General features: G+C 36.1%; 1 protein-coding gene and 1 pseudogene across 1 annotated transcript; both read left to right on the top strand.

Moving 5' to 3' along the window:
* Nucleotides 1-2,693: 2,693 nt before the first annotated feature.
* On the top strand, nucleotides 2,694-15,741 carry LOC135694072 (succinyl-CoA:glutarate CoA-transferase). The gene is made up of 13 exons (XM_089111416.1): nucleotides 2,694-2,851; nucleotides 4,937-4,991; nucleotides 5,576-5,649; nucleotides 7,150-7,235; nucleotides 8,314-8,364; nucleotides 9,126-9,338; nucleotides 10,398-10,541; nucleotides 10,946-11,041; nucleotides 11,894-11,965; nucleotides 12,746-12,843; nucleotides 12,979-13,081; nucleotides 14,514-14,577; nucleotides 15,373-15,741. The coding sequence occupies exons 1-13, from the start codon at nucleotides 2,740-2,742 to the stop codon at nucleotides 15,528-15,530; spliced, it is 1,326 nt and encodes a 441-aa protein (XP_088967542.1). The 5' UTR covers nucleotides 2,694-2,739; the 3' UTR covers nucleotides 15,531-15,741.
* Nucleotides 15,742-19,935: 4,194 nt separating this feature from the next.
* On the top strand, nucleotides 19,936-21,901 carry LOC148959052 (uncharacterized; annotated as a pseudogene).
* Nucleotides 21,902-22,417: the final 516 nt, after the last annotated feature.

Here is a 22,417-nt window from a genome sequence, read left to right on the forward strand (position 1 = left end):
GCTGTTTATAATTTGAGAAATAATAATGAATTTATGATACCAAGGGTAAGAACAACCATTTATGGAACCGAAACTATCAAATATAGAGGGCAGCGTCTTTGGCTCTCTCTACCTCAGCACATAAGGAATGCTCAATCTATTAATGAGCATAAATTAAAAGCTGAAATGGCACCGACTGTATATGCAAAATATGTAGGACGTTCGTGCCACAGCTTGGTTTTTTGCAATTCTATCGTTTTGAATAGCTCAGATTTGTATAGTACTACCCTCTAAATTCTGTTTTTAATGGATTATTATGTACTTAAAATTTTATGTATTTAATCTTGTATGTATTTATTTGATGTAGTAGTTTTAACAGTTGGCTTGGATTAGCTTATTTAACTGTAAATAGCTATGTAGCGGCAACAAACGTGTTACCTTTGTTAACCTTTCTATGAGTGTCCTTGGCATTCTGGGAACCTCATCCACCCCTCTGTCCAACATGCTACATCAACTTAATTTTGACTCGAATCAAACTAAATTCATCTTGATGAAACTCATGAAAATTTCTATCCGCTGCACCTACTATATCTTCTGTTGTCGAAACAAACCATGGCTAAGCCCTGAACTGATTGACTTCTAAATATCATAATGCAGATAAGCCAATTATATGATGCCTGTAAAAACGAGTCGTATAATTGTAAATTTAACATGTATTCAATGAAAATGAGATGTTTAAAAAAGAAATTATTATGCCTCTTTTTATTTCAATTATTTTTGTCTCTCCTTGGCTTGTTTTTACACTAGCTTTCAATTTCCAATAGAAATTTGCTATTAATCTGATATCAGGCCATATCATGGTTTGGTTAGCAATCCCAGTCTTTTTTTCAGATTTTCTATAAATCTGTCCAGCCTAGAAGCCAGTACTGAAAAAGTGGGCGGGCAAAAGGGGCGAAGCAAAATAATTTTTAAGAAAGGTATAGTATTTCTCCTTGCAGTTTTTGGGTGTGTTCTTATAAAAATGATTTTATATGATGCTTTGATGGGTTTCTAAATCAATATTCAGAATTATAAAATTTCAATTTGAAGTATTTCAGTGCATTACTGTGAAAGTTGAAGTGCTACAGAAATCTTAAGACGGTACTACTGTTACAAAATATTACAATTATACTTCATGGTGATAAAAACATTATGTGCCGACAGACAAAGTACGGGGGAAAGTGCACTCTTTTAGTGACGCTCCTGGCAGTCAATGCGGAGTTAAGGTCGGCTTGTCAACTGAGCGAAGCAAAGTACCTCGTTGCTTGTTATTTTAAGGCAAAATTGGTACAAAATTAGATGCAGATTTATCATCTTTCTCCGGATAACGAATTTTTGCAATGTAATGAATTTTTTATAGATTCTTTGTAATCTTCCTTCACTGGTGATTAGAAACGGAAACCTCTGAAATTTAATGATAAGTGCAACGGAGCCTTATCATATGAAAGTTTTCAAGGTTGTCACTACCAAATATTTAAAAATTGATCAACCTACAATGATATCAAAGATTGTTGTTAGAAATGAAGGAAGTTTGAGTCTCTTTTTGCAGCTTGGCGTCTTCGTTTGGAGCATCTACCTTGCTCAGTGTCAAGTACAAGTATTCAAACGCAGGCTGAAGCATATCAGCAGCTGCAGCTTTGTGTGGGCTGGTTCACAGTCGATATTGGTTTGGAATGTACAGATGCAAAGACTTTTTGAGACCGACTTTTTCTTGTAGGAAGACGCCATTCTCTAGGTTTTTATGCGAAAACCCGTTTTCATCCTAAAAATTTTGGAAGGGAAAAGAGGGACAAAAAAATTCTAGTTAGGCGGGCAATGCCTCCCCGTGCCTCCCCCCCCCTTGGCTTCGTGCCTAAATCTGTCATGTCTTACCCTGTCAAACGCCTTTGTGAAGTAAATAAAACAAAGCTAGATGGTACCAAGTTTCTCTATAGTTCTTACCGTCATGATGTGTGCTTTGAAAATAGCATCTCTTGTGCCTTTTCTCAAAATGAGACCCTATAAGGGGTTTTTGAAAAATGAAATAATGGCAAGATTTCGTTATGAAATATGAAATAATGTCAACCCTCCTTGTAGGGCCTCCAAAATGTTTTCTATTGACTATGCTTTTCTAAATCCATTTGACTTTCTCCAATTCTGTTCTATAAAAGGTGTTCTTCTACAATCCCGGAGCAAAATAGTTGAGACATTTCAAGAAAACTTTATGTTTCTCTTTCCTTTGAAAAATAGCTTTCCTCCCTCCCCCAATTCAATTTTGAATGCCTGATTTTGAAGCAAAAGTGATAGAGCTACCAATCCAACTTTGCTTCGGGGGGAATGGGGGGATTCGAATTTACAGGAGCAAGGTAAAGTAGAAAATTAAAAAAATTGCACTTTGGCTCAACATTTTTGTCCGGGATTATCCCTCTCTCTCTAGTTCTCTCTCTCGCTTAGTCTCCATAGACATCTTCTTGTCTTTCAGTACCTTTCCCAGTTTCTGAAAGGCACCTTTTGCCATTCCTATTCTTCTTTTGATTTCCGAGTCATATTTCCCGTCATTCGTTGTAATACTTCCTAGGTAGTTAAATTTGTCAGCCTGTCGGGTCCTGTTTCCTCCTATCTCTAACGTAAACTTTATAGGTTAGGTAAAAAACAGCAACGCAACAACAACAACAACAACAACAACAACACGTGAAGAAGAAGCAGAAGAGGAAGAAACAACAGTAACATATATTTCGATGCATGAGTTTGTTTATTTCTATCTCATCCAGATTGTTCCATGAAATGTCTTTGTGTAGAAAAATACATCCTTCAATTCAATGGAAATTCTGTCAGAAAGTTTTCAGGCATGGGGGTAAGCATGGGATGTGGTTTTTGTCCTTCCTAAACATTGTCTGTATTAAATCAACTGACTCGAACAGTATCGTTACAAATTATGTGAAACGGATTAGATTACTTTGAGTATTTTGTATGTCTTTCAGTACTCAGGGCTCGCGCCAGGAATTTGAAAGTGGGGGGCCAAGGCTAAAAAGTAGGGAGCCAAGGCTTCTTCAAAACTACTTGCTTCGCAAAAAGTGGGGCGGTGGCGCGGGCCCTGGTACTTAATTGATTATTAAAATTGTGTATATTTATTGAAAGTTACACGGTATGGAAGATCTTTGATGCTCTGATAGCCCAGTATGAAATCTTCCAAGCTGCACTTCTGTGAAAATTTTTGTAAAATAACAGGTGCACATACCCGAAAGATGTGGTGTTGTTTGGGCGTTTTTTAGGTGTGGCTCAAATTGAAAGTTGTTTTTCAAATATGATCTCTGAGATTTTGTTTCTATCACTAAATCTTTTAGGGCATTAGGGCACTTGTTGTTGTATATTTTGTGAGTCAGGCAAGCTACACGTCTTTCATAGATATTATCAACAGTTTTCCAATTTGTTTTTTTGAGGCAGCTTGTGTATTATCTTTGCTGCTCTCTTGTGAACTGTCATTCACATTTGATTTAAGTATTAACATAACTAAACATTTACTAAGTACATTATAAGTGTTTTGAGTTTAGGTATGTTTTAGCATTTTCAGGTGCCTTTTTATAAGACTGCTTAGAACACATTAATAATTTTTGTCTGAGCAGATGTTCAACAGGCTAAGAATGTTAATTCAGCACTTTTTACCTCACATAGAGTGATTACCATCATTTTTTTGTGAGTGATTCTCATCAAATTAACTGAACTGGCCATTCAAACCTTTCAAATACAATGTCTCCTAAAAATGTAAAGACTTTGATGATTTTTATAGAAATGTTACCTAAAAACTAATCATCACAGTGTTTGGTCCCTTCCCTCAATGATATGTTATGGCAGATTTTATATGTTGAGATGCCCAGACAAAGGTTGTCAAAAATGAGAGACATTGTCCAAAAAAAAGGAAGGAGAAATTTCATTGAAAGATAATCAGGCAAAATTTAATTTAGCAAGATGAATTTTTTTCAAATTTGCAATAAAAGTTTTACAGATTTCTGGCTGATGACTGAATGCTAGATGATGACAGAATTCCATGTTTTTATTATTGTTAAAAAACTAGGTTATGCCAGATACTGCCATGGCAACCTGTTTGGGTTTTTGAAAGAGGTGATTGTTGTTTCATCAGGCAGTTTTAGAATCTGTCTACATAAAAATGAAAAAAATGACATTATGTTTAAAATTAATCTTTTTTGTGGTACAAAACTTGAAAATGGCTTTGAAAAAGCAATACTTTTGGGTCATACTTGGGCTTTTTGTCTTACATGCTTCAGAATATAACACATCAGAACATAGATAAACAACTCTAGCTAGGAAATATATTCAGTTGTGAATTAAAATAGGTCAATCAGAAATTGCAAGCACTTGACTGTTGAAGTTGCCCAGTCAGTGTTGCTTGCCTATAGAAAATGTTACCAATGGAGTCTTAAGGTAAAAACAAGCACCTCCTGTCTACAAAGTGATTTTTTCATGATTATATAAATAGATTCAAAAACTGCTAAATGGATCAATGATCAGGCTTTGCTAATTATTCGAAACATGTTGCCATTATATTTCATTGCACAATCTGATTTTTCTAGTAATGCTGCTTGAAAGTGGAATCCCATGTTTTACTTGTTGTTTATGATCTCAAAAACTGAGGAGGTCTAAGTATGACTCAAAATGTATTTTTTTCAAAGTCATTATTATGTGGACAGAAGTTGTAACATTTTTGCTTTTGCCATTTTTAAATTTTGTACCATAAAAAGATTTATTGCAGTTGTCTCAAAGCTATTTGATTTGGCATTTACAAGTTTTAAAGAAAGTTCGCTGTAGCTGAAAGGGAAATTGCCCCTAGTTAGTATGTTAAAAAAGCCCTGTATTTATTTCTCATTCAATTATGTTGATGCCTTGCTTATTGAATAATATTTTCTTTATCTTTTACTCACAGAAAGGTTGAAATCTTCATTGCCTCTGAGAGACATAAGAGTTTTGGACATGACAAGGTTTCTACTTAGATTCTGTTATTAAGTTCAGTTTCCTGCTTCAATCTTTTCTTATTATCAATCAGTTTGTGAAGAAAAGATGTGTATAGATATATGTGTATATTGAACATCTTTGTGTATATTGGACATAGTATTTCATTTATATTCCAAGTCTTAGACATTATCATTATCATTACAACACAATTAAACTTTTAACAATAAAAATCCAGCTAGTTAATAATTGGATACAAAACTAATCCATTATATATCAATACACAGCCAAAACACACAACTGCAAAAAATATAATCAAGCAGCAAGTAAAATAGTCAATGAGATTTAAATTCCATCTGAAATGCTTATAGAAAACTTTGTTCTAAATAAATGAAGATCAATATATGATTGATAAGTTCATTGAAACCATGGAAAATACAGAAAAAAATTGATGACGTATCATTGCAAGCTCACGTTACAGGCTTTACATTCAAAAAATTTTTGTTAAGCTTAGAGAGTCTTCTAGACATGCGAAATATTGAAGGCAGCTTTGAATGATATTGGTTTGAGTCTCTTTGTGAAAATATGTCAATTTTTTGCTTATAAATTGCAGAGTTCTTGCAGGTCCTTTCGCAACAATGGTCCTTGGCGATCTTGGTGCTGAAATCATAAAAATTGAACGGCCAGGTGTGTTTTTTCATGTTAAATTTATTCAATCTATTAATTTTCACTTTTGTTCTATTCATTTAATGCCGGTTTCAATTCATCTAGGATCATTGACTCTGATTCTATTCATGGTTCCGAGATGGTGTTGTCAATTTTTATCATTCTCCAAATTGCTTTTTTTTAAGTGTGAAGTGAATGTTAGAATTGGTTGGGATATTCCTGTTGAAACCCGTGCTGCAAATTCATAAAAAATTTTCCCCAACTAAAAAAGATTGGCCGTTCCTGTCGCAGAGCTAGCTGCATAGATTGTCTTTAGTGGAATTATATTTCGAATGGAAATGATGCCAACCGGGACAAGGAATTTTAGAGGTCCCCTCGTTAAACTTTTACGACTACGACTACATCCCTGGTTCTCACCTAAAATCATATCAGATTCCCATTTTTAAAAAAAACATATTTTGTTTGATGTTTTTCCTAGCCAACAAAAATGTTTTCTTCCAAAGAAATTTAAGAAGATTTACATGAAAAAATTTGCGAAATGATATACAAACAATACGATACCAATTCTGTCAAAATTGCAATAAATCCGTCAATTGCACATTATTTTTATTTATTATGGCTATCCGTTATATATTAAATACGTAACTGCAGATGACTTGAATCGGTGACAATGTAAATTGTAATGATAATTTGGCAATGAAAGGCAATGCAAATGTTGATAACGGTGTTCTCTGTTTAAGGGTCGTTATTATTTTAATGGATATAGATGATAATTTTTATGTCGGAGTATTCTAGAATTTTTGCTGTTTTCATATTCATATTTATTCTTTCAAATATTGCAATGCTAAGAAAAGATTGTAAATAAATTTTAAAAAATTTAACGTAGCGTTCCGCATCTCCTTCTTCTATGATGAATTGAATCAATTGTTAACGTTCTATAGACCCTGATGACGTTAAGTTTCTTATCAATTCTGAATTGTTGAGTATGGAGAAAGGGTTGTAATTCCGCCACCAGACATGACAAAAATAATTTGATGAAAGCTTACTGGAAATTTAAAACTATTTAGTGTTTGTTGAATCGTTTTACCTATGACCATGACAACAAACCAAAACTCAGATTTTGGGATAGTTGGAGGGTCATGGTACCTTCTGATAGAAGATGGTACCTGATGATGATGATGTTTGTTGAATATTTTATCAAAGCTTTACCTGACAAAGGCCCGACCGCACCAATTAGTTGAATTATTGCCACAATCATATGCTACTCTTTCAACTGTCTCGTAGCACTTTTGTAATCCTCTATCCTGCTCAACGTTCATAAATGTTCTTCATCCATATTGGAAAGCTCAGTAACTTTTTGTCTTTTGCCACGCATAAAGTTTCTTAAACTTTTTTCAAATGAGATCGTTAGGATATTTTCCAATGCCATTATCTTTATTTCGCAAGGCAGAGAATCATTTAGATAGATGTTACTTACATTAGTGGTTTGTAGAGCTTCAGTCTTTCAAATTTGTTATTAAGGTTCTGGCGACGATACAAGGGCTTGGGGGCCACCATTCCAGGGTAATGAGAGTATTTACTTTATGTCAGTCAACAGAAACAAAAAGGTATTTAAATATTTTTAAAATATGTTGTAAAATTTGTGAGTGATGTAGATTAAATGAAGGTGATACTCCTCAAAAGAAAATATTAAGGTATCTTAATGATTTGTAATTCAAATCAGAGAAATTGATAGATTTCTATTTAAAAAAAATTTAAGCTGAAAATTGTTTTTTCAATTTATGATTTTAAAACTTTTTTATTTGATTTATTTGTTGTAGCTTTTGTAAAGAACGTATTTCTCATATGTGAGCACAAAAATTGTAATTGAGTTGTAATTGAGATAAAAGGGCATCGAAAACAGCACCAGCTGAGGGGATACTCACATTGAAATCAAGTTTTCTTGTTGTTAATATTTGACTGAAGCAGGGGCTGCCTCAAAATAGTGGGGTGGACAATGAAGGGGCTAATAAAGGGGTCGGGATGAACAACCGGTGCCACACCGGATGAGGGATTGTGCTCGTTACTGATAACCAAGTTTGACTTATTTTGTAACCCTCCATCGAAATATTCGATTTCATTGAGTAGAAGAGTTAAATTTCATAGGCAAGCTTTACACACGAAAAAGCTAATATCTGAAGAAGAACAGTAACTGACCATCAAAAAGAAAAAAAGGCTCTGATCCCCTTTTTGTTTTTAATCCAGTTTTTGGAAAATTAGAAGATCGATCTTAAAAAAAGTGGGCTAGATATGTCCATCCCAGGCAACCCCTTGGCACCGCCCCTGGACAGAAGAAATCAAAAGTCAAAGAGATACGCTTCATTTTCTACTTTTAGTATCATGCTTGTATTTGTCTCTATCTTGCATCTGAAGGTACCTTTCAGGACTCTGAGAAGCTTTGCTAATCGAGCAGTTTCCTGGTCATTCCTCTAGATGTGAGCACACCTCGTATTTAATACACCTGGAATTGCAGAGGGTTGGCGTCTCCAGTGGCTTAGTCCGAGTTAAGGTTGTGTCTTCTCAAGGACTCGCACAGCAAACCTTTGGATCTTTTATTATGCGACCCTATAGCCACCAAGACTTCCTCGCATCTTCGTGTTTATTTTGTATCATGTAGAGTTCATTAACAGGATTATCTTATTTCAGAGCATATGTGTTGACTTTAAGAAAGAAGAAGGCTTGAAGATAATCAAAGATGTAAGCTTGTGCTTTTGTATGATACTATATGGAGCATCGTAAAAAAGACGAAGTAAACTTTTGAAATGTTTCGAAAACCTCGGCCTCGATGAAATAATGTTTGGTATTCTTCTTTGTTGTGTGCTATTGTTCTAGCATTAAGATGGAAGTACACTGCATTTATGTTATATTTTTTATACCCTATCTACAACATGGCAAAATCTCATAATGCTTGTCGCCCCCACCTCCCCCGTATTCAAGCCGCCGACCCTTTCGACCAAAATGTATGCTACTTTTTCATACATTTGGTCAGTAGTCCCTAAACTATTGAATCACATCATGGAATAAATTATACCCACAGATCGTACCGTAAAACATAGATTGACCCTTTACATTAAGGCTAAGTCAAACCAATTTCACGATTTAATCAACGACATCGCCCAACGACATACAGAACATCAACAATCATTGTAACGACCATCCTGTCAAAAACTATACTGCAAATGTTAGGTTTTGGATAGATCGTGGTACTGATTGTAAGAGTTCCAAGAGGCCAGGCGATACAGACTAAAAAACGAAATGTTTAAACGATAGTAACGTTACTACGTTTATTCCCTGGATACTACTTCATGTAAAATATCACAAGAGATTTGGTCGTATTTGACTATACTACTTGAGTTTCACAGAACAGTCTGTCGCTATTTAAACCCTCTGCCATTTTAGAAACCTGCGCACAACAAACAGGTAAATATAAGTGACGCATTGCTTTTATTTGCATACAGCTTCTTGCCAAGTCTGACGTTCTAATTGAAAATTACCTACCTGGTAAACTTGCTACTGTTGGTTTAGATTACGATAGTTTGAAAAAGGACTTTCCACGCTTGATATACTGCTCCATATCTGGCTTTGGACAAGAAGGGCCTTCAAGTAAGAAAGCTGGCTATGATCTTGTCGCATCAGCAATAGGTGGCCTTATGCATATTACTGGGCCTGAGGTACGTGGCCCAAGGTTCTTTTTCCAATATTTATATTTTCCTTTTTTATGTCTTGCTATTTGTATAAATCTTTTTATTCAGCCATTTGAATTAGTTCGTTTGTTTCAATAACAGCCTGATTAATGGATTATATTTGTCTTTTAAGTAAATTTTAGAGCAGTAATATCATTTCCTTTTTTGTACCTCAATTTCTCTAAATAATGCCTCCTGTAAAATATTCAAGGTTCTTTAAGCCTTTAAGGTTTAAAAATGGCGAGCAAAGACGGTTATTTTTGGCTGAGATCTGCCAAGACCATGCTAATATTCTTCATATAGTCGGCAGACAATCGATTCCTGAATATCTTGCTTATCTGCGTTTATTGATAAGAAAACTAGTAGCTGGCGATAAGCACGAATCCACCAATCCCACGAGGTTCTTAAATACTGCCCGTGAACAGTGTGACCAGATCACAATTTCGAAATTATGCCAAAATTGTCATAAATTTATGCTAGATTTACAAGAATTATGCTAACTTCCAAATCAAGGCTATCCTATTTGAAAAAGAGGCTAGCGCATGCGCAAATTTGTTATGCATATGTAGTTATGTTTATGTAACATAAAGGTGGCCAATATTTTTTGCAGACAGAGCTATCTCTAAGAAATCATCATTGCCAACTTAGAAAGTAACCAATCAGCTACCTCCAAATACAGACATCATTAATAACCCTTGCTACCTTACACTGAAATACTATGATAAGATGGCGTCGCAATTTACATAATAATAGCCACACATGCGGGTGTAATGTATTTGCATGCAGCCACGTTAAACAGCGGATCACTTATCAATTGAAAAAAAGGTTTTCTTATCAAATATTAAAATTAGGCCAGAATTATGCTAGATTTTAAACTATGCCAGATTTTATACTAAAGGACGAAGTTTGGCCGAAATTATGCCAAAAGAAATATTTCTTAGTATATTTTCCGTATTTTGGACAACAACGAATTTAAACGCAGGATTTAAATTATTCCTAGAACGTTCAACAACTTAATTCTCTTATGCCATGCTTTTTTTATTTCAGGGAGGTGACCCTTGTCGAGTTGGTGTTGCCATAACTGATATAACAACTGGTCTGTATGCTCACGGTGCTATCATGGCAGCCGTCATTGAGCGATTTCAAACTGGAGAAGGAAAATATATTGATTGCTCGCTGCTTTCAACTCAGGTAGTATTAGCATAGCAGTTACCTTTAAAATACTTATGTTACCTATACACTTATCGTTTTCCCTCTAATGAACACCGCCCTCTGATAAACGCCGTCCTCTTTTAAACGTCGCATTTTGAAAAGCGGCGCTCAAAGAAATAACGAATAGTTTATATGCTTACTATTGGAAGGCCATGAAACTTGTTATGTCTCAGACGAGGACTCTCAAGGAAGACAGTGACATTGAAATTTCCATAACGTGGACGCATCTTTTATGAACGTTGAAACATTTTTCACAAAATCTTTATTACATGTTTTCGGGAAAAGAAAGCATTGTTTAAAAATCTGTTTTTATCTTTCTTATCACTCTTTCTTGTCATTATGGTGCTAAACTTGATTAATTTCACAGGCGCGTCTTTTACCAGGTAGCTCTCATTTCTCATCTTGCTGCTAGCTACCTCAACGCAGGAATGGACACGGGGAGACTAGGCACTGCGCACCAGAGCATTGTACCATACCAGGTATTGGCCCTTTGCGCTTTTCCACAATTCATGCAATCCAAAGATTCTGTTTTTTTCTCAGTGGGTTTTGAGAATGTCCGGTCAATCAACATGTGGAGTGAATAACATACGTCCGGATCTGGTCGGATCTAATATGACTGGCTTAGAAGCTGATGCCATCACGCAATGTAGCAATGCACCCAGTTTTATCATGCAACTAGCTAAACGTGTAATGACTTCTTTGGCCTATGAACTAAACAGTTAAAATATCCCTCCTATTAAACTATATTTAATTGAAAGTGAGCGTCCAGACAGTCATTTTGATCCATGTTGATATGTTGAAGCATAATTTCATAGATAGAAGTAAATACACGCAGTGCAAGTCTTTGCTGCAAAAATTGCAAACCAAATCTTAAGCAAATGCAATAATAAGAGATGACGCGTTTCTTGCTTTTGATTTCTTTGATTTTAAAGAAATATTCCAGGTCTTGCTTTTCATATGATATTCTTAAAGCGTAAGTTTCTTTTTTATTCATTTAACTTCGCGGGTACTCCATTTTTCTCACATTTTGCTTATAGATATATAGAATAAAGCAATTTAAACAAATTCTTTCACAATCAATACAGTTTTTGCTTGTATCATATTCTGACAGAGATGGAGCTAGTAGTTTTTTCAGAGGGTGGGTGAGACATGCATCCGCAAATTATCATGGAAACCCTTTTTTTCCAATGAACGATTCCTTCTGTGCCTATTTTGCTCAAACAATGGTGCTTCTCCCTATTTTGATTTATGCATGCTTGATGATTACTTCTTCATTTGGTTGCTGAACCTCCTTTTCATTTTAAGAAAATTTGTCTTTTTTCAATTTTCAGGGCTTTAAAACAAACAATGGTTACATGGTTGTTGGCACCGGCAATAATCGACAGTTTCAAGAGCTCTGTAAAGTATGTAAAAGCCAATTTCTCCATCCTTATGGCACACGAAGCTTGTTAAAGCACGGTCGTATTGTCAAAATAAAATAAAATTTGTGGAAGCACTTTTCTGTTGTGTTTAATTGGGAGAGCCCGATCGTCTTTTCGTCCAGCAGTTTCGGAATCGATCTACATACAAATGAAACATCCGCTTTTGTGTAGATCAAAATAGTTAATTTTTACCCTTGGACTCCAGTGGAAATTTTCCTATAGGTACGCGGCACTGATTGGACAACTATACCAGTCTTGTGCTCGCGTTTTTCTGATTGGCCTATTTCGATTCACAACCGGGTATATATTTTTCGTCTTTTGGATTTTTATTCTGATTTTTATACTTGTGTCAGGTGTGGAAGTTTTCAGTTTGCATTTTAAAAGCCAAAGCTCAGATTTTAAGAACAGAAGCTATGATTCAGCATCAGAATTAACTGGATCAAAGGGCACTTGCAGCGGAGAGTATTTTTTGTGTTATCAAGATTTCCTTAGTCATGTGTGAATAAGGAAAAGGTCACGATAGCAGTCTGCTCGACGGACTCCAAGGAATTCTTGCGGCGGAATATCGATGAAAATGTAGCAAATAAGAAACACCGCAATGCGACGAGAATGAATAACAATAAATACACGTAAATTAGTTAAGGCTAATATTTCCCCCCTGGCATACGGGGCTTCATCAGAGCAAAATGACTTCCTGATTACGGAATTTCACTATAAAATAATGATTTGCATCCTATAATGTTTCTTTAAACTTGTTTCAAGGTCATGGGGCTCAAAGAACTTTCAGATGATGTAAAGTTTCAAGACAATTCCGCGAGGGTTAAGAACAGAAATGAACTTTTATCAGTACTTCAGACAAGGTTTGGTGCAAGGTTTTTTTTCCTGGTTATATTTTATCACTGTTGTCTTTAAATCCAGTATTAAAAGGGATGTCGCAAACATATGCTTAGAAATGAAAAGAGGCAACATTTCAGAATTGTTTTCTATACTTTAAGGTTTGAGGAAGAGTCAACTGAACATTGGCTGGAAAAGTTCGATTCTTGTACCTTTCCATTTGGACCAGTTAACTCACTTGAAGCTGTTTTTGAAGATCGGCAGGTTGGTAACTTTAAATAATTACAGTATAGTTTTGGACAAGGAAAAGTTAAGCAAGAGTTTAAGAAATTAATTGTTGCAGTCCAGAAAGAGGAACTTCGGATTCTAAAAGCTTTTAAATTGAATGGGAATATATAGCTCAAGTCAGGAATTATAGCTGGAGTCCAGAAAAAATTGGACTATGGAAAATATATAGTTTAGCTGAACTCACACTGGACGCCTCGCGGTGCGTCATGGAGCGCCGCGTCATGCACTTTTTCATGCTATTCACACACGATGCGTCATCGAGCGGCGCGTTTTCTGTTCTCCAATGCTGTTCACAGCAAACTTGCAAAATTCTCTACAAGTTGTACTGTATTCCTTGCATTGCAAAATCAAGCCGGACATTTAATTCTGCTATAGAAACGGATGAAACGGTAATCTGAAGCTAATATATCCAAAACAGCATCTTGGCCAAAAAATGAGATGTTCTATGTACTTTAGTGTCGTGCGATTTCTTCGACATTTCGGTTCGAGAGGTTGGCCAATGTTTAGACAGAAAGACGATTCTCTTCAAGCATTCATTAGAGAACCTAAAATTTTATTGATATTAAAGATTTGGAAGGTCTACTACAATTAGCAAAATTTTTGGCTTTACGGATTCATGGGGTTTCTCTTCCTGCCAAAATTCGAGGGAAAATTAAACAGCTTATTTTTATCAACGCTCCCCAAAATTTCCATGAATTAAATCCCTCGGAACTACACCTTTGGAATGTATTGAAAACTTAACAGGGAGTGATTGAAATATTTTTTTACCAAAACGGAACATACAATGACTCAACATCATTGTTGAATTGAACATCGACGAGGCAACTTTATAGACATAGACTCTAGACACGAATAATGCTGTTACTTATAATAAACTAATGAATGTGATTTGTTTTGTTACTTTCAGAATTTTAGCCCCCCCGATGCTTTAATCATGAAAATTTACTTTATCGTACAAGCAATACAGTTTTATAATGGCCTACTTCAGAAGCTCCTTGTTGATGTTTCTGGCTGTCATTATTCTCTAGGTTTTTTATTGTTCTGAAGCGTCACCGAGCGTCAAAGTCAAATTTATTTAACTTTGACGCTCGGTGACGCGTGGCTGAAAAAAACGCGCTGCATGCGCATAGCTGCCGAAAATGCTGACCATATTTGCTCAGCGTCATGACGCGCCGCGCCGCGCCGTGACGCGTCCAGTGTGAGTTCAGCTTTAGAGTCCGCAAAATCTGTTGTCCGAGCTCAAATCTGCGTGGTCTTTTCTACCTGTCTATCATTCTATATGTGATATTTAGGATATTTTTGGTATTTTTCGAGATTGGAGCAGAAAATTTATGCAATGCACAATTTTTTAATTAGAATAAAAAGTCAAGTTTCTTATGGTCATAAAACGTTATTTAATGATTTTTAGGTCAGGTATCTAAATCTCGTGGATGAGTTTGTTCACCCAAATGCAGGAAATGTCAAAGTCGTTGGTGAGTCTCATAAGCCTTCGTCTCATTTTTTTCGATATCGAAAAATTGTTATGACATTTTGAGAAGGATTTGTTATCTCTAATAGGTAGTCAAATTCAAGATTTAAAAACTTTTCGCATTTCAGATATTTTATGAGAATTTCTTGTATTTGTCAGTAGGTTACGATTGGTTTCTTGTACTGATATTTTTCAAAAATGTTTGATTTTCTCATATAAGCGACTTCGATAAACATATTTTTGTGGATGAATTGGAGAGTGAGGTGAAATATTTTTCTATTAAATTCATTTGAAAAGTTTTTTCACAATGCAGCATTTGATCAGATTCTGGGCAATGATTATTTTTTCCAAGCCTAAACTCGACTCAGGACTTGAAAAACTTGAACAACTTGGACCGCAAAAGTGCCCGGTTTATTTTAAAACCGGGATACGTGGACCGGTCGCATTTCCTTGCGATTTGAATGTCAGATTAAACAGGCTGTTTCAGACCTATATGACCCTTTGGACCGTTTTGACGCCAGGGTCATATCGCTCCAGACCAATATGACCCTTCAGTCATATCGGTCTAAGGAGGGCTATATCGGTCTAGGCAAGCTTTGAAGCTTTTATAGTATTATAGTTTATAGTATTATGCTGTTAACATTTAATCGCGTTTTTTATTTGTCATCATACCAAATTTTTCAGCCTAGCTAGTAGCTACTTGACTTTTTTCTGGATTCTGTTGCTTTCACGCAGAGGGAATCTAATTATTTAACGTTGCGTCACAATCTGTTCCATCCAAAGCTATCTTTTTTTGCAGGACCTGCTGTAGCTTATAATGGACAAAGAAAGCTTAGACAAACCATGCCATCACCCACCATTGGAGAGCATACCAAGCAGTTGCTCAGTGAAATGCTAGGCTACTCTGGTGACAAAATCGAAAATCTACGTCAACTAGGTGCCATTCATTTTGATTGACACATCACTTGGAAGCAGGTCTCAGGGAAGACTTTAAACAAGTTTCTTTTTAGCGCCTTTAAGCTATTGTTTGACAATAAACGTATAAAACAGATTTTTATTTTTGTTTTTGTGTAGAATTGACTATAAGTCTACTTTGATATTTTTGTATCAACCAGAAATTGAACTGCAAAGGTTTAAGTTTGGCAATGCTTGTTATTTTTAGAATTGCCTTCTAAATACCTTCTAAATGGTAAAACTGATTTTTCGTGAATAAAGCTGTCCGCGCGCAGCAAATTTTTATCGTTGCGACCTGTGATTTTTGTCTTCAATGTAAAAAGTTTGCTGTGTGCAATTACCAAAACCAAAAATAAAAATCAAACTAAAGTCAAGAATTCAATCAAAATAACATATCTTGAAATTTTGATGTATTCAGAACCATTTGGTTGGTTTAATTCAGGATTCCGATTTGCATATATCTCCAAAAAATCTCAAGACTTCTCAACTCCAAAAAAATTCCCCCAAAATTACCTTTGACGAAAAAATATTGACGAGTAACGAGTCTAACACAGAGTTTTGTGGTACACCGGTCTTTGTTTTCAACCGGTTTCGTTGACCTTAATCACTGTCAATCACATTCAAACCTTGGGTGAAACGAGTATTGAATGTCTAGTCAATTTAGTTGCTATATAATCAAAAAAGAACTTGTTATATTGTTTCTATACTAGTATGATACTAATATTTAGATTTAAAGATAAGTATTAAATACAATTATGTCCTACAAACTATGGAACACTTCTTGTTGATCTGCCCTTGCTTTGATGTAAGCAGGCAAGGTCTCCTAGCTGATAGATATTCAGTATTACGACCGCTGGGTTATGTAGATCTTGCAAATGGACTTTTGTTGCAGCTTCTATTTCAAGGCGATGGCGATAAAGATCTTACATTACATTTTATGGAGTCATGTAGTGGACATAATGGGTACCTTTGTTTCGTCGAGGCGATTGTCAGATTGTCGAGCCGGGTTTCATTTCGTCGAGCTGGTCTTACATCGTGAATGATGTCATTTCGTCGAGGCGGGTGGCACATCGTCGAGGCAAAATTGATTAACCGTGACAGGGATTACATCGTCGAGGCGAATGTCAACTCGTCGATGCATTGAATTGAATTGATGCCTTTCGTGTAGTCGAGTCGTTTTCCCGGGGGTAGTGGCTTATAGTAAGGGGCGGAGAGAGGCGGGGAAGAGGAGGAGAAGCGTCTTGAAATTATTTATAATGAACAGCTTGATGCCCATCTTGCAGCTAAAATCAAGGGGAATTGACGTTGAAGTTTCAAATTACAACATCCGATTTTCAACCTGTTTCGGTAGATAAATACACGTATAATATTGTGGAGGAAAGTAAAGATAAAAAATCTGTATACCGTGTGGTATGGTGCAAATGACAGAGGCATGAAAAATTTTTCAGAGACGGCACCAGAAAATTGAAACTGGGAGGGGGGGGGGGCTTAGAATCAAATTTAGTAACATAAGAGGACCGACCATGGTTGGGTCCGACGCGAAAGGAATTTTTGAAATTCAGCCTTCTATTAAGGCTAAAAATGCATTTCCCAGACTAAAATTTAGCAAATTACTATACTACTCGGAACAGACAATTCAACAATGCTCAGAAAAACATTGATTATTGATTTTAAGGAAACTTTTGGGAGGAGGTGACAGTCGTTGGGGGAAGAAAGAATGGTGTGAATAACATTGATGTGAATAACAAGAAGCTGTGGTATTGATTGAGAGAATTTTATTCACTGGACAGAATTTTGGTCTTCTTTGTCTCGAGTATTTTCAATAGGCCATGTTTACAGATGCACTAGTTTCTTTTTATTTAAATGGAGACCGCTTTCAGAAAGATGTAGTGGTATTTTTCAGAGTAGAAACATTTTATGGAATAGTAAACCTTTTTCAAATCCAAAGAAATCCATGTTCTTGATTATGAGCATGCTTAGCGCCCCACCCCAAAAAAACGTTTTAGCCCCCACACTCTTTAATATGCTCCGCGGTTCATGAAAACCATACCAAAGGGAGTGCAGCCATTCCTGCTTCTAGAGTATAGAAACGTTCTAATGTCTTGCTATTTAAACATATTAAGACTACTTATGCTTTGGTGGCTTTTTAATGATGTGGGCTTACTAAAGATATAAGGTTTGCAGTGTGCATCAAATATACCCCAATCCTACTAAAGAATAGCAATTGCTGTGCTAGCCATCTATGCTAAAACAACCACGTCAGGTTTGCATGGCCAATAAGAGTATTTCACATTTCAAGGCGTTGCTTTCGTTTAATCGCACATTTACATATTCCCGAGCTACCCGAGTTTTCGTTTTTCACATATAATATCAGAAATAAAATCAGATTCATTTCCCCCTTACAATGATGTGCAGTCTTTTGTTCGATGTGTAAAACTTTTGGATTTTATGGACAATTGTTCATGTTATGCAATGTTATAACTTGGTATTCTTATAAAGGAAACAGTGAGTGCATCGTCGAAAACATATACGGTTCTGGGTCCTGGTCCTCGGTCCTGGTCCTCGGTCCTGGTCCTCGGTCCTGGTCCTCGGTCCTGGGTCCTGGTCCTGGGTCCTGGTCCTCGGTCCTGCCTTAAGGTCCTGGGTCCTTGTTTTCCGATATGCCAACTATAAGGCAATATTATGAAAAGCCACGAACACGCGATCGTAAAGAGAATTTGGCCCACTTCAACTGTTTTTTTCAAACTTGATAAATTTAAATCATAGAAATAAAGGCCACTGATCATTTTAAGCCTTTGAAGCATTCTGGTAATTGACCAGAAATCGCTTTACTGGAAGCATGAAAAATGCACGGTCAGCAAAATTGTGACATGCGAATTTTTTCAAATCTGATGGTACCATCAAAAAAGCTTGTAACGTGGATGTGACTTCCGGTCTTCTGCCATAAGGTTCGGAAGGCTTGATTATTAAAACTTCGGTTAGGCTGGCTGCTAGATGGTAACGCAAAATTCCCTGTCTATAAAATATCTATTTTTTAGAATCATGTAGACAATCTGCGTCATATAGGGAAATCGTTAATAACTCCAAATATTGGACTGATATCTCAAAACAAACCTCAGAATCGGTTAATTCAACTACGGTAATTTTTAGCAGTATAAATCGCAATGTTTTGCTTCTACGTTAGCTTGAGGCTTGGCTCCGTAGCTACGGGAGCAAATAGACAAAACTCGTTAAAAAAGCACCGTTTTAATTCAAAGTAAATAGCAAAAGGTAGTAATCGCAAAGAAAAATACACACTCTCTTTATATCAATCCAAGTTTCAAACATCCTGCACCAAGGTTATAAGATTTCTCAAAATAAATCAGCTGAGTGATCGACGCGCTCGGGGTCAAATAGGGAAATCGCTGTTTGGGTCAAATAGGGAAATCTTCAAAAACAACAAGGAAAAAACACGAAACAGGGAACTAACCTCATTTCAGCACGTAAAATCGTCCAATCTATTGTTAACACCATTTAGCATGTTAGAAATCAAGGTATATCATTTGATAAATTCATATCAAGTCAATACATCACATAAATTTAGGCCCTTGTTTACAGAGAGAAAGCCAAAGAGATTTTTAAATGTATATTATTTAAGTGCATCCAGTGACTAGCCTACATCAGTTTGCATTGTTATTTGTTTGCAAGTTGAAAACATAGAGTCAGTATTATTTACTGATAAAACGACAGGAACGGTGACAGCTTTGCGCTAAATGTAACTTTTTTCGGTATAAAAGCTATACGGGTCTCTGTATGCTCAGAATGGGCATTTCCGAAAGACCAGAGGGCGTGGTCACCCAAAAAATTTTCCGGGGGCTAGGCCAAAAACTTAAGACTATCAGTTTTCAAAAACTGTTTTGGTACATGTATGTTTTTCGAGTTTCTTTTTAGTTGTTCCCAAAAAAATAAGTTGAGCAAACAAAGATTCCACAGTTCAAAGATAATGAATTAATATTTTTACCCAAGTACGGAATTCTTTTTTATTTTTTATGCACTTATTCTTTATACATTTTCAATATTCGTAGCTGCAAAGATTGATTTTGAATACTCAGTCAATTTTGTATGTGAGTCGGTCCAACTTTCCGTGACACCTGAAGGCAGAATGGAACATTCGACAATTTCGAAATATTTTGCTTTGTTAATTTTGAAATATGAAATAATTGCAAGATATCATCGTGAAATATGAAATAATGCCATCCTCCCTTAGTTGATAGATCAAATAAAACAAGCAGTGCACAACATCTAGAGATCGAGAGTTGTGGAGATCAATGACAATCAACGTCCTGCAAGGACAAGATCCTTGGAAAGAAAGAGTATAAAAGCATTTTGTTCTCTTTTTATTTCTTGCACAGTTTTCAAAAATAATAAAAAAGACGGTCAAAAATTTATATTTCTAAATAAGTGGGGGTGGTCTCATCCCCCAGTGGCATCGTGCCTGCTTTTAGAAGCTAAAGGGACTTACTATGTGAAAAAGAAGGTGAGGGATGTCATGCTATCTGAACATCACGCAATACAGGCCAGGATGGGGGTTAGGAAGGAAAGCTCAGCTTGCCTTTAAAAGAAAAATTTCAAAAACTTGCTCTGTAGAACGCCATAATTTCAAATGGCACTACCTCTTTGCGTCTTTTCTTCTGGACAGCCTGATCAGAAAAGATTTCGACTACCACCAATTACCATGAAAAGAATATAATCATCATTGCGATTGTTAATTTTCCACTTTAAGAAACTGGATATAAATAGATATATGTTTATAACAACATTTGATAGAGAGTGTTAGGGGAAATACCATTGAGTGGATATTTGAAATTTTTAAAAAATCCTTAGAAATAACAAACATGTACCAACTTTAATTTTATGCGACGGAACGATTGTATCTTCATCGGAGAGCGTTCCTAAATCTCGGTTATGGTGGCTCACGACAAGCAGCTACGTCAAGAAGAAAAGAAAAGTCCCAGCAATACGTTTTCATTAAACGCAAGGAAACATGGACTCGCGACTTCTGTCTCCTTGCAAAGCCAACAGAGGGAAGACACCATGTACGGCAAGGCTACTTAAATTAAAAGAAGCAGGGATAGGTAAAAGAAGTGTACGGTTCGATGGCAAGAATGCAAGTCATGGCAAAGCTCGGAAAGTCCCGGAGACCGTTTTTCCAAATCTTAAAAGCCAAGCTGGTGCATTTGAAATGCTCAGGGCTGAAAGGGGTGGTACGAATTGTGATTTGAGCCCAATCCCTATGTCACTATGGCTACAATTTGCAACATTTGAAAGACAGTATTGGCGAAAATACCATAATTTATGTAAGACCCATGCAGTCAAGCCTATCACTGTCGAAAGTGATCACAGCAACAGATGATGCAATTAGAGGTTAATGCAGGTACTGTCATACGGAGGTGCCCTTAATGAACACGAGAAAACATCTAGAGGAGTGCATGGCAGGAACTTCGTCCGCAGAAGATCCCATAAGAGACGTCGAAGACAGCAGCAGTGATGAAGAGCTCTCAAGCAAAAATGGAGATGATTCAAGCAAAAATGGAAGTTTGAAATGAGGGTATTGTGCAAAAGAGAAAGCAAAAAAGATGAATGGAAAAAACTTTAAAACAAATGTTTCCAGAACACAGCTCAAGCCAAATAAGTTTGGCTGTAATTAGCATTATATCCATAGAAGAGGCGGTATCAGAGCTGTTGGAAACCCCAGCAGAAGAAGCCAGCACAAATAAACGAAGAAAATTTTCGTCCAATGCTTCTCTTGAAACATTGCTAGAAGAGCTTCTAAAGAACACCGTTTCGCCAGAATATGAGGATGTTGAGAAAGACAGAGATACAATATGGCTAGATGTTATGCAATTTTACAAGAAGAAGGTTAACGACATTAGCATTAGTTCGTTGAAGAAAAGTCTAGAAGTTTCCTTCAAAAATGAGGAAGGTTTAGATGCCGGAGCAAGGAAGATAAAAGTATTTTAATTTGGCCTGGGACGAGATCAAAAATGGGTTTTCGTAGGAAACATGACCAGTTTGCTGGCAATCAAGGACAGTACAAAAATCGTTCTGTTCCAGCTTGTCGGTATCATTTGATGCACACCATCGTACAAAATGGACTGATCGCCGTTTTTCCTAAACTGACCAAACCAATTATTTTGTCATAACTTGGAAAGGACAATGCAGAAATAATGTCACAGTTAAATAAGCACGACATCCCAATGTGTGCTTCTGCAGAAATATTTTTAAATTTAATAGAAAAGCTAGAAGATGCTAAAAGAAAGGCTGCCATTGATTTAATCTTGGAAAATGAACAGAGGTCTAAAACCCATTGGCAGGTAATCAATGCTTGTCATTGATCGTCCACAGAGCCAATTACAGTTAACAACAAGCAGATCCTTATACAGGAGCTAGTATACAATGAAACAGTTCGTCTACGCCTCAACGTTATTATGGAGTTTAACTTGAGTTCTTCAAATCATTATTGGAAATTGATGACCCAAAAGGCCATGCCGAAAAAGAAGTCTCCAATTGCTTTGAATTGTTTATATCTGAGGGTATGACACGTCTTAGCAAAGACGACGAAGCAACGAGAATCGAAGCATTGCTACAATTTGCAACAAGTTGGTGCATGCCAGAAAAGTTGGGCATTGTGGCAAAAATAAAATCCTTTCATGTTAATATTCAATTTCTATGTCAATATTCAATGAGAATTTTGAAGGGAATGCGTTTATCAAAAATAGAGGTTTAGAGAAAATTCGCCCAATTGTTCTGAATAGGCAAATTAGTATTTCAAAAATTTAAGAAATCATAAAGTACAAAATATGATAAATCACATGAAAAAGATTGTAAAAAACATCAGTACAGCATAGAGC

This window comes from Rhopilema esculentum, chromosome 11 (assembly GCF_057945365.1).
Source record: "Rhopilema esculentum isolate cy_ngs chromosome 11, ASM5794536v1, whole genome shotgun sequence".
Classification (NCBI taxonomy): Eukaryota; Metazoa; Cnidaria; class Scyphozoa; order Rhizostomeae; family Rhizostomatidae; genus Rhopilema; species Rhopilema esculentum.

Coding starts and splice junctions, on each gene's coding strand:
- LOC135694072 (XM_089111416.1), top strand. CDS start 2,740: ATGAGTTTGTTTATTTCTATCTCATCCAGATTGTTCCATGAAATGTCT. Junction 7,236..8,313: donor CAGTCAACAGAAACAAAAAG/GTATTTAAATAT, acceptor ATCTTATTTCAG/AGCATATGTGTTGACTTTAA. Junction 14,578..15,372: donor AGGAAATGTCAAAGTCGTTG/GTGAGTCTCATA, acceptor CTTTTTTTGCAG/GACCTGCTGTAGCTTATAAT.